At 39.9% G+C, this 11,717-nt stretch overlaps 1 protein-coding gene across 2 annotated transcripts; it reads left to right on the forward strand.

Annotated features, from left to right (window-relative positions):
- Positions 1-3,714: 3,714 nt before the first annotated feature.
- On the forward strand, positions 3,715-11,269 carry LOC113121773 (armadillo repeat-containing protein 1-like). 2 transcript variants are annotated; one of them, XM_026292545.2, is made up of 7 exons: positions 3,715-3,907; positions 4,491-4,702; positions 5,402-5,493; positions 7,336-7,528; positions 8,001-8,117; positions 8,633-8,707; positions 9,191-11,269. In XM_026292545.2, the coding sequence occupies exons 2-7, from the start codon at positions 4,541-4,543 to the stop codon at positions 9,380-9,382; spliced, it is 831 nt and encodes a 276-aa protein (XP_026148330.1). In that variant the 5' UTR covers positions 3,715-3,907; positions 4,491-4,540; the 3' UTR covers positions 9,383-11,269. The 2 variants fall into 2 exon arrangements, with proteins under 2 accessions (XP_026148330.1, XP_026148331.1); XM_026292546.2 differs by having other exon boundaries at positions 4,494-4,702.
- Positions 11,270-11,717: the final 448 nt, after the last annotated feature.

Below are 11,717 nucleotides of genomic sequence, written 5' to 3' on the forward strand. Positions count from 1 at the left end.
TTTACACATATCTTTCCCAGGCACATTGTGTCTATATGAATATATCCTCAAGTATATCGTTTCATCTCATATTAAACACTTCTGGCTCTGGCTTTGTCACCTTTTATATGAAACAGCTCGTAGCCGAACTGAAGAATGATTGATGGCATTGAAGCAGTCCAGCTTCTTTTGGTTTTAATTGTGATTACTCAGTTAAAATTTCCTCAAACATTCAGGTTTCACAAAGATATTCCTTAACTACCACCATTAAGAGACACGGGTCTATTTTTTAGACACACAGGGTGCAAAGTTTCTGTAGAAAGTCACACTTCAACGATACAGACAAAGTAGGGTAAGGCATTTAAAAATGTCGACAGTACCTCTAGGCATTCAGCCCAGATTATCTGTTAGGAGTTAGGTACTTTTTTGGTTGGTTTCAGCATGTGCTGCCTAAACACAGAGCAGACTAAGCTATCCTGAAACTGCAAACCACTTATCACATTACAGGAACTTGATTCCAAAAATGATAAAAGAACAATATGGTTTTATTGTTTAATAAATGTTTTATTTAATACATGTTGTTTATTAACACTAACAAAGACTGTTGATGCTGATTTTGTGGACTCTATGGCTCGTTTTAGATGTGTGTCTAAATATATGCTGCATCTTGTAGGTGTGAATGAGGCACATGATAAAAATAGTCAACTATGTCACCAAAGGGATTTCAGTTCTGGTTTCACAACTTAAATGGGAAATTGAGAATTTTTCTCGTCTTGTTCACTGTTGTGTTGATACCATTGGCATAGCTACAATTTCTGTAGTTTCGTTGGATTTTATACTGGCATTGCCTTCCACTCCAGGACTATGACAACATACAAAAAAAGCTATAAATGCCAGCATGCCCCAAGGAAATAAAATGTGTTTGACCACTATTATTATTCACGTTTACATTGTTTGGTTACATTCCTTTAGCTGTGTGTGTTTGTAGCAGTGTATGTGGTTTTATTTTTCTGTATTTCATTGTGTTTTAGTTAATTAGTCCAGTTATTTTTACCTGCACCCTAAGTGTAACGGCTGCTGTGACACTTAGGGTGCAGCGCAATTGTTTTTGTGATTGTACTGAGCTTTCTATGGGCTTGTAGAAATAAAAACAAGCTGTTAAAAGTGCAACTTTTTTGTAGTTTCACTTCTAGGCCAGTACTTGATATAATATAGTTGCGGCACAAAGTCAAACGTAGATAAATTGGTTGTACACTCATAGTTGGCTGGTCTTGTAGCTAAAAATATACTAAGTATACTTTTTTTAAACTGAAAGGGGGATGTGTGTGACTAGAAAACTAACAGTATAAATAGGATTCATTTGTATACTTTTTTAAACTAAAAAGTCAGCCAGTTTAGTCCCAAGAAGTCTTAAATAGTACATTTAAAAGTGATATATCCTATGTATATATGTGTACTTGGTAAACATACATGTAGTGTACTAGTATAGTGTGTAGTTAATAGAAGAGACTTTAGATATACTTATTTTTGGTAATGGCTCACTTCGTTCAAGCCCCTCAGGACATGAGGGATAGTGAGGAGGGGGAGCTCCTGTGGTAACAGGTGAAGTGAAACAAAAAAAAAGAAACAGGGCAATGTATCGTATGCAATTCTACTGCCATCTAGAGGAACATTTTTGTCCCTACAGTGGAGTGAAGGGGAAAACTAATCGCTCAGAGCGTTCACACAATACTAAGCATTCATGTCCTGCAGCTATGACACATTTACAATTAACAATACCCATATTACTACTACTTCTTTAATAGTATATATACATACTTCTACAATAGTAATCCAAGTAAGAATGATAAGAAGAAGACTTTTTAAATAGTATTTACAAAGTGTTTTGCAGTGGGGAAAAAAAAACAGTGGACAACAAAACTTAAAGAGCTGTGCTTGTGGACCTCTGCAAAAGCTGGCACATATGTATTTAATGGTGCGATGGGAACTGGGAGCCAAGAAGTCCTTGCTTTATAAGGAATAAATAAAAAAATCTGTTCTGAACCTAATGGGCAACAGGTGGATAACTGCTAAAATAAGTGTGATGTGCTCTCATTTGTTAACACCTGTTAAAATCCTGGCAGCAGCAGTAACTGCATTTTTTTTTTTTCATTCCTGTGAAAACAGAGTAATCCCTGCAAGATGAAAGGCTCTGATGACAGTTTTCAGAAACTGTGGTATACAGACATGGCATGCATTTTGCCTACGTTGAAACAAACAAGCCAGCTCAGTTAAACTGATGTGACTTGACAAGCTGAGGTTGCTGTCAAACAAAATGCCAAGATTCCTGCTTTGCTTGATAGTAAAGTGGAAACAGGAGTCAAACTGGGATAAAAACTCAGTAAACCCATTTGAAGGACAACAAATGCATATTATAAAATCCCCTAAAAGTAAATTTGATCATATTTTACAAGAGCTGGAAATAGGAGCTTGCCAAATTCAGCTAAAAAGCATGTGGCGAAGGAGAAGCTTCAGTTAAGGAAATAAACTTGTACATATGTCTGCGTCATCATAAAAATGTCCAGTAAACATTCAGATATAAAGGATGTAATTATCTTGAAACTGGGGAAGTTTAGCTGCAGAAAGGGAAGGGTGTTTTGTTGAAGGTTTGACTGCATCAGTAGGTGCAGTTCAAGGTTATTAAAGATCGTTGAACTGATAGGAAACAGACAAAGACAACAGGAGTAGCTGGAAACTCTCATTAGGGGAAAGCATGGCCTTGAAAGAGAGGAAAGGAAAGCAAAGCCTTTTTAATAAGTACATGGCCCTAAATTGAAGCACCTCATAGAATGATTTGAATGAATAAAATCTTTGATCTAATGAGTTCATGTACTCTGCTTATGGGTCACGAATGAAAACAGACCAGCAGAGCAGCAGTAACAGACGTAAACAAAACCAGCAGAAAGACTATATAGGCCATATCATTTGTAACAAATTAAAAGAGCCAGAAAAACAAGAAGAAAATCGTGGTCTTAATAAACATCCTAAGCTTTGATATTATCTGTATAAAAACAATGAATTTGACACCCACAATGAACCATGGGGCATGTCTGTGCTATGGCGGCAGATGCATCACAACAAAAACATGCATGGGGTTGGGTCATGCAAAGGTTAAGACAGGCTATGATGTGCTAAGCTAAATGATGTGAGTGATAACAGAGCTGACTTTAACATACATACTGTACATACGTGTATTAGGGTCACGTGACTTTTAAAGCCTTATGGTAAAACATGTGGTCATGTTTTATCTCTCACTTCGTGACCACGTTTGTAACCAGATAACCGTATACTGCAGAGGGCGTGTGCTGACTCTTTTTGAACCAATCGTATTCCAGCTAATGGATTACTATTACTATGGCACCGCCCTATTGGTTACTCACGATGATTGACAGGCGTCATCTCCAACTACAGTCGAACGTTAAAACAAAGCTCTCCGATGATTGGCTTTAATGACTGTCGATCAAATTACATTATCCAATCATAAGCCAGGAACTGTGTGTATGCTCGTTATTTCTACCTCTTTGTCCCGACAGAGCACACTCCAGTGTAAGGGCTGGGATCCTTACACACACGCACACACACACACACACACACACACACACACACACACACACACACACACACACACACACACACACACACACACACACACACACTGCGGGTATCTATGACGGTTTCATGGAAAACTGGGATGTCCTCAATCACAAAACAACTGTACCCCCTTATGTGACACAAAACCCAAACACAGAGCATAAAGACTGAGGCGCAGGCCTACTAATATTTACATCAGTGTGTTTATGTTATTTTTCCGGTGACATTGAAACTTAGCTGCGTCTTCTTACGTCGTTATACCTGCCGGACTGACGACTCGACTGAACACTGGTAAAAGGTAAGGCTGTAAGGTCATTCACCGTTATCTAACGTTAGCCTAGCTTAGCTGCAGAGTGACCACAGGGCGTGATTTCAGCTGAGGCTTATTAAAATGACTTCGGTGTATTAACAACAATGCACGGGGATCATTTCCATGACTTTAGGACCTTCCCGCCACAGCCTGCTGATTTATGTGTTGACACATAGCCTGACAGTCTTATCATGGTAGGTGCATATCAGTAAATACTCCTGGGCTGCTGAACAAGTGACAGAGCTGAGGCCTGTGCTGAGTGTTTGAGTAATGTGGAGGTTAAAGCATTTTAATAGTCTTCCTGACACACGTCATGTAGACAACACTGGGCAGTACCAGCTGAAAAGTTTGTTTAATGGCTGCTAAAAAGATGTGAGGGTTTTTGTGACTTTATGTCCTACAGACTGTTTTGGTCCTAAACTGTCTTTTAGGACCTAAAGGGTTTTTCTCACCTGCTCTGGTCTTCTTTCCAGACGAGTCACTGTTCATCTCAAAGGAGGCTATTTTTTGCTGATATTTAGTAGTTCAGGTCAGCAGATGAAGTGATGATTTACCATGTTTCCGCTTTCAGTAGCTTGGAGAGGTTGGTTTGATGTGTGTGGCATCAAGACGACTGGCACCATGAGTGCAGAGGTGGAGGCACTGACTGTGGTGAACCAGCTGAGAGATCTTGCAGCAGACCCCCTGAACCGGAGAGCAATAGTAGAAGACCAAGGCTGTCTGCCTGGTCTCATACTGTTTTTGGACCACCCCAACCCACAAGTTGTTTACTCTACACTATTGGTAAGCAGCATACATGTACATGTTGACATAAAACTCTTTCAGAGTTGAATAAGCGTTAAACCCATCCATCCATCATCCATCTTCATCATCTACCACTTATCCTGGAACATCCAGGGTCATGGGGGAGCTGGAGCCAATCCCAGCTGACACTGGGCAAAAGGCAGGGTACGTCCTGGACAGATTCCCAGTCTATGGCAGGGCTGACACACAGAGACAAACACTTACACTCACACCTACAAGCAAGTTGGAGTAAATAATGTTACATACAAAAGGAAAAACATAGAGAATGATGTAAACATTCATGTTGAATTATGTACAGCAGCTAGATCACATTTCTATTTGTTTAATGATCATTTGTGTTCGTACTCATCATAATTTGTGCCCAAGAGTATCAGAGGTAAACACAACAGACTCTTGATATAGCAGCCGTTCTCTACTCTCTTCTCCATCACCACCCTTTTGAGCAGTACATGACTTGTATTGTGAGTGCACATTTAAGTGGCTCCCTGATGTAACCAGTGAAGTGTAAACACAGGGTCAGTGTGTGTGTGTGTGTGTGTGTGTGTGTGTGTACATGTACTGATAATGTAATATTTTGTCATTGCACATGTAAACCCATTTCAAAAGCTTAGCCTACTGTCACAATGAGTCTGTCATCTTTAAGTGTTGGATGGGTAATGGCTGCTCTTGTCCTTGCAGGCTGTGCGCTACCTGGCAGAATGTCGAGCCAACAGAGAGAAGATGAAGGGCGAGCTGGGCATGATGCTGAGTTTGCAGAATGTCATGCAGAAGCAAGTCTCTGTCACCCCCCCACATCACACACATGCTCACTATGCACTTTCTTTATGGAAAGCATTAATCTAGGATTGCTTTTGTTTTGCACATACAATGTGCGCCTCTCTGCAAATTTTCCAGGCAGGATGATGTCTCTTTATTTGCCATGTCAGAATAAATATGATTAAAGTTGAATTAGAATATGGAGGTAACCAGATAAACTGCTGTTTCTGCATGTTATAGATTTTAATGCTTTCTGCTACCTCTACAGTTTGTGTCTCTGTCACTTGCATGTTTTTACTGGTGTAGGCTGATATTTGCTCTTGTTTTGTAGAGGAGTTAGCAGGTTATTTTGCAGATATAGCTGAATGTGCACACATGGTAAATCGTAAGCGTATTCTTGTGTTAATTTTAGTCAATAATGCATTCTTGGCATTTGGAGAAATATTATGCACAATTGTATCTACCTAAAGGAAACACAATAAGTCCACTCTGGTTACTCCTAAAGTTTAGCATGGACGTCTGGTATACAGGGGTGATGTGCTGAAGATCATTGGCTTTATTTGAGTGTCTATGACTGGCTATTCATCATGATCACCCCTGACAGGATTAGACCTATGTTCAAATAGATGAATGTAGCTTGTGTAATTTCTTGTTTTCCCTTATCTTACCTTCCTGTGGTAAAGCTCTTGCTCACTTTGGAAGAAGCCAGGCACTTCAGCTAATTAAGTGTGGCATCAAGAGAAGCCCTGCAGTAACTGCAGCGGCTCTTCGTGCTTACAGGCTAGTCAACAGACAGTAGGTAGAGGTCAATCATAGCTAGACAGAGTGAGAACACATAGCCGAGGGGTAGCGTTAGCATACATGCACAAAACAGGTGTGAATATGGTTTTTATTCCTTCAACTCGTTTGAACTGGGAGCTTGAGAAGATGATTATTCAGAGCATAATGCAGTTAATGGAAAAACAAATACCATGGCTATTTTACCATGGCCTTGGTAAAATGCTGAAAGGGTTCCTTAGAACCAGAGGAGGAATATGTGCAGCACTGGAGAGCATCCTGTTCCCACAGGGCAACCAGGCAGACAGCTGATGTCATATGGGCTTACTATAGAAGGAGTGATGATTTGGTGACATATAAAGCAGTATAGCCTGCAGGAGAATAACAGGGTCCTTCACAAAATATCAGTTCTGGCATCCCAACTGTAACTGACCTCATGTGGCTTCTGCAAAGAAATGTGCTGCCAACTTAATAATTAGGCTCTGCTTTGGATATTTTGCTAATAGGGAAATAAAAACATGAGTGAAATACAGAACAGGCCTAATTGACACAATTTGAATGTTGTGTGAGTAGATGGCAATTTTGTCTTTTGAAACACTGCATGGTACATAAATACTGAAATTAACTGACTCAAATATTGACAGTGTTTCTGTATTTATTGTAGAGATAGGTGGTGTTAAGACTGTTGCTCAGGTAGCAGCTGAATTCTAAGTGTCCAGGTGCAGACCAGGGAAGATATAGTTAGATTCAGACTACAGCCATAGAAGTCTAAGGTAGTCAAGTTGCATTTGATTTTATATGGCCAAATATCACAAATCACACATTTGCCTCCAGAGGCTTTTTTCTGATTGTGCTTATTCAGATTTTGGCACAGTTCACACCTTTCTCCAACAGATTTATTCAAGTACCATGATTTGTTTGCATTTATTCTGGCCATTTACAAATTCAATCAGCATTATAACCCTAAATAATGTTACATATGTACTTGAATAATTTAAAACAAGCAGCTCTTTAAGGCTGTCTAATTGTTCTTTTATGTTTGTCTCCTTCTCTTGTCTGTTTGCTTTGTCTCGCCAAAGGAGTACATCACCTGGGGAGACCAAACTACTAGCCTCCGAGATCTATGAGATTCTGCAGACAGCTGGTAAAGAGGAGGCCGAACAGGCAGAGGCAGCTGCTGCCTCCTGCCGGCGTAAAGCACACTTCTTCCTGGGCTCCAACAATAAGAGGGCCAAAACTGTTGTGTTGCACATTGATGGCCTGGATGACTCTGTAAGTGTTCACAGTGGGTATACAGGAATCAATCCATGTCTTTTTGAAGCATAATGTTTGCTGTTGTCTCAATCACAGTGCATCTTAGCAGTGTTGATCTAGCACAGAATTGGACAGTGGAGGGTTAGGTTGTAAATGTCAGACATTGAACAGCGGGACACTGAGATTGAACCTGAATGCTGCTCAGCATGGAGCTTGCACCTAGCCAGATTGCGTTACAGCAGACAGACAGCCTCTGGTGGGCTGTATCACCATCACTACAGTAGAAATAGACATAACCGTGGCAGCTTGGAAACTTCTGGTCTGGTCTTCTCGACTGCACCTGTGTTTTCTATACCAACCTTTGAGATTTTACATAATCCACATTTTCAACCTTTGACCATATGATGCTCTTTTCCTAACTCATGGTCATGTTGGTTTTTTTGTTTTACACATCTATTCTTACCTCTCACTGGTTCCTACCTGTGGTCAGAATCGAAGGGGCCTGTGTGAGAAGGCCTTACTAAAGATCCGAGGGGTTATTAGCTTCACCTTCCAGATGGCTGTCAAGAGATGTGTTGTCAGGGTCCGCTCTGACCTTAAAGCTGAGGTATGTGTCGAAGTTAGTGATGCACAACACTATGTTTCTGCTAAAAATTATAATAAGTTGTCATTGTCAGTAGAAGTTGCTTATTCCATCATGTCCCCAGTTTCAGTTTACAGTGATGAACACTGCATTATCAGTACTTGTCCTGACTGATACCTAAAGGAAAAGTAGGAAATCTGCTCCTTGACATTCAAAAGTTTTTAGAACAGAAAGTTAGTTATTAAAGCATAAGGCCAGTCATTTTCTGTATTTTAAAACTCATAAACACTAGAGACTAAAACCAGCAATGAATTGCCTCTGCTCACAGATAATCCTGGTCATTGTCCAACCTGGGTTATCTTGTTAGTCTGTTTTGTAGACCTCTGTTGTTTGATTAAAAACAGGCCTTATCCTTTAACTTTATTGTTGGTGTTTAAAACTGTAATAGACCAGATTGCCTAAAAGAGATGAAAATGAAAACAAATATTATACATACTGTATCAGTTTGGATGGAGCGCATCATTTTTTTCCCCCCACAGGCATTGGGTACAGCAATTAACTCCACCAAAGTAATGAAGGCTCAGCAAGTGGTGAAGACAGAGGACGGAGAAGAGGTTAGACGTTGTATTTGTATGTCATAATATGGAAAAAGAGAAAATTATTACATTTGGGAATAGTTAACTGATGGTCGGTGTGTTCACTCTATGTTGTATGTATCTGTGTACAAGGAGTGTATTCCTCCTGCATGCAGCAGAGACTTGCTCACACTGACGAGATTAGCTGGCCACATTTCTGCCTTAATTTGTAGACCAGTTACATTTTCCGAATGGTCCCACAGCTCTACCTTTAAAGCAGCATGTACCAAACTGTGACATGAAACCGGGTTTGAAACTGTTTTCAAAGTGAAGATTTCTAATAATTGTTGCTCAAATAATTTCAAGTAATTGGCAAAAGGTTACAATAGCAGTTATTTAGTTTGTGGCCAGCAGGGGTCAGAACTAGCTCAGGCATTTATCCTGAAAACATCGTCTTTTGGAAAAAATGTCTGCTTGGTGACAAAAAACACAAGTTAACATGTCTCCTTTGTCTCTGTGCAGCTGATGTTGCCGTTCCAGGAGGACTCTGCAGTGCTGGTAGAGGAGAACACAGACATCCCAGACTACCTGCCTGAGGAGGAGACTCCGTCCCAAGAGCAGGACAAGGCGGTCACACGTGTAGGTTCTATCACAGATGGCATGGGCTGGCTCAGCACGGCTGCCAACTTCTTGTCCCGCTCCTTTTACTGGTGACCACTTCCTGTGTTTCAATCTCTGCTCACTGTTTTCTCAAATAGTCCCACCCAGCTGCAGCCTTAGTGTCTCTGAGCCTGGTCACAGCCTAAGCCCCATCTATCAGCCCTACTCTAGTCCATAGTTCCCTTGGCAAAGCTCTCAAAGCCTGTCCACATGTGCAACAAAGTGCTCGACTTTCAAGCAGAACCTGCAATAACTTTAAACTGCGCGTATATTGTGCTACAAATCCCACTGCTTAGTGGGTGTATCTGCACTATAGGCTAGCTACATATGTATATCACAAGACATAGCCAGAGGACTTTAAATTAGCCAAAACCAAATAGCTTTCAGGAAATCGGCTTCACTGTTTTGATAGAGTTCACATGTGGCTGGCATATTTAATTTTTATTAGAATCATTTGTGTATGTTGTTTTCTTACCTCTTTAGCTTTTTTGGCTTACTATGGGTCTTTAGCCAATCTTGGTTAATGTGTGATCCGTTTTAGTAGGTGCCTTTTTTTTTTATATTTTGTGGTAGTAATTTATTCATCTTTCTTTCAAATGATTGAGAGCTCTGAGCATGTCAGATGTTATGTTCGTGCTTCTCTAGGGACAGCTTTTAACTCCCTGACTGACATCACTTCTGTAGATACAGTAAACTAGACACCAGCAAGAGGCTGCAGCGCATTCGCCCACTGACTGGCTCACGTGCATATGACTGTTGCATAGTGAAAGAGCAAATAATTAGACTGTTGGCTGATTAATACACTACCCCTAACTGGATTTAGTAGTTCCTGGCACAAATCAGGACTCCTCCGATAAAAATAAAAGAAAAATTTGATTTGCGTCATTCAGAGGCAGTGAGTTGTCTGATACCGCCTTATGTTAATTGCACAGATTTTGGGCTACCTCTGCTTTTAGTGTCATATCTCACTTCTTTTGTAATAAAATCTTATATCTGCATGGAGAATACAAACCTGGTAGCTGACTGCTTGTGTATCTGGATTTCCTGTGATATTTTACAGTATTATAGCCCAAATTGTTCAGTTTAATTTAATTTTAGCCAGCAGTGTCCTTAAAGCAAAAATCCCATTGGTGCATACACATGCATATATACAATGGACTCACTAATGCTACCATATAAGCAATAGTGGTAAATTAGAACAAGGGTGTAGCTGTGAACATTTTGTAAATGGTGCCTGATTCCCTAAGATCTTAGATTTTACATGTGAAGGATTTTTCTTTTTAATTGTTTTACATTTTTGTCACAAATTAGAACGAGTTTGTCGCAGCTAATGCTAGCACTTTTCCTGATTCTTTAGCCCTCACAATCCTGTGACTCACAGTAGGTTTAATTACCCTGAGTTTTTTAAGCAGCATTAACAATTATTATATATGATGATGACCAGGCAGTTTTTTGTGTTGTTGTGACGGTGCAGAGATGTCACAGTTGGTTGAGGTCAAACTGACAAATGGCACAGAATGGCCTGAAACACTTGAAATGGTGGTGGCTGTTCTCTGGGAAAGCAATAATTTTTGCATTAAATGTAGGGACTGTAGTTGGATGTTTTAAAAGTTAGTCATCATCAGTATTAAACATTTATTAGTTATTTGTCCATTTTGCACAGAGTTAATGTCTGAGGTACATCCTGTAGGTTCATTTTATTATTTGGCGTCACAGCTAATATTGTAAAGAAAGAATACTTGAAGATTTTTTTTTAGAACTGTCCTTGTATGTTGGTAAACATGTACATTTCTCTCACTGTTACATTTATCTCATCTGTAAGGTTGACAAGGAACCACAAGCTAAACCTTCAAAAATGTAACTTCATGTGTACAGACACCATCTGTAATATAATGCAATGCTGAATTAAAACTCTTAATGCTAATGATGATAAGCCTAAAATCAGATTTTATGGTGTTCTTTGATATATATATATATATATATATATATAATTTTATTTATTTATTTATTTATTTTGCATAATTTTGTATAAGGGTCTAGTGAATGCAACTAGTGTTGACCTAGGATTATACTCTCATGATACTACAGAGATACTTTCTCAAATCAAATTGCTGAGGGCAGCAACCATTCTTAGCACAGAGAGATGGACAATCCAGTTTTCCTTACTGGTGCATAAGTGAGGCTCCCCAGGGTAATAATGTGACCTGACCACCACCTCTCCCAGCTTTGGTGCTGGTAGGCAAGTGGAGGCAGCAGCCAGCCCCAGCTGGAGGCCCTGGAGCTGCTTCTGCTGCTGAGCTTCCAACAAGATGCTGTGCCAAGCTGGAGAGGAGATCTTCACTACCCTGTAACATCTGTATGGACAGTGAATAGAGATAACATTAATTTT

Source organism: Mastacembelus armatus, chromosome 20 (assembly GCF_900324485.2).
Source record: "Mastacembelus armatus chromosome 20, fMasArm1.2, whole genome shotgun sequence".
In the NCBI taxonomy this organism is placed as follows: domain Eukaryota; kingdom Metazoa; phylum Chordata; class Actinopteri; order Synbranchiformes; family Mastacembelidae; genus Mastacembelus; species Mastacembelus armatus.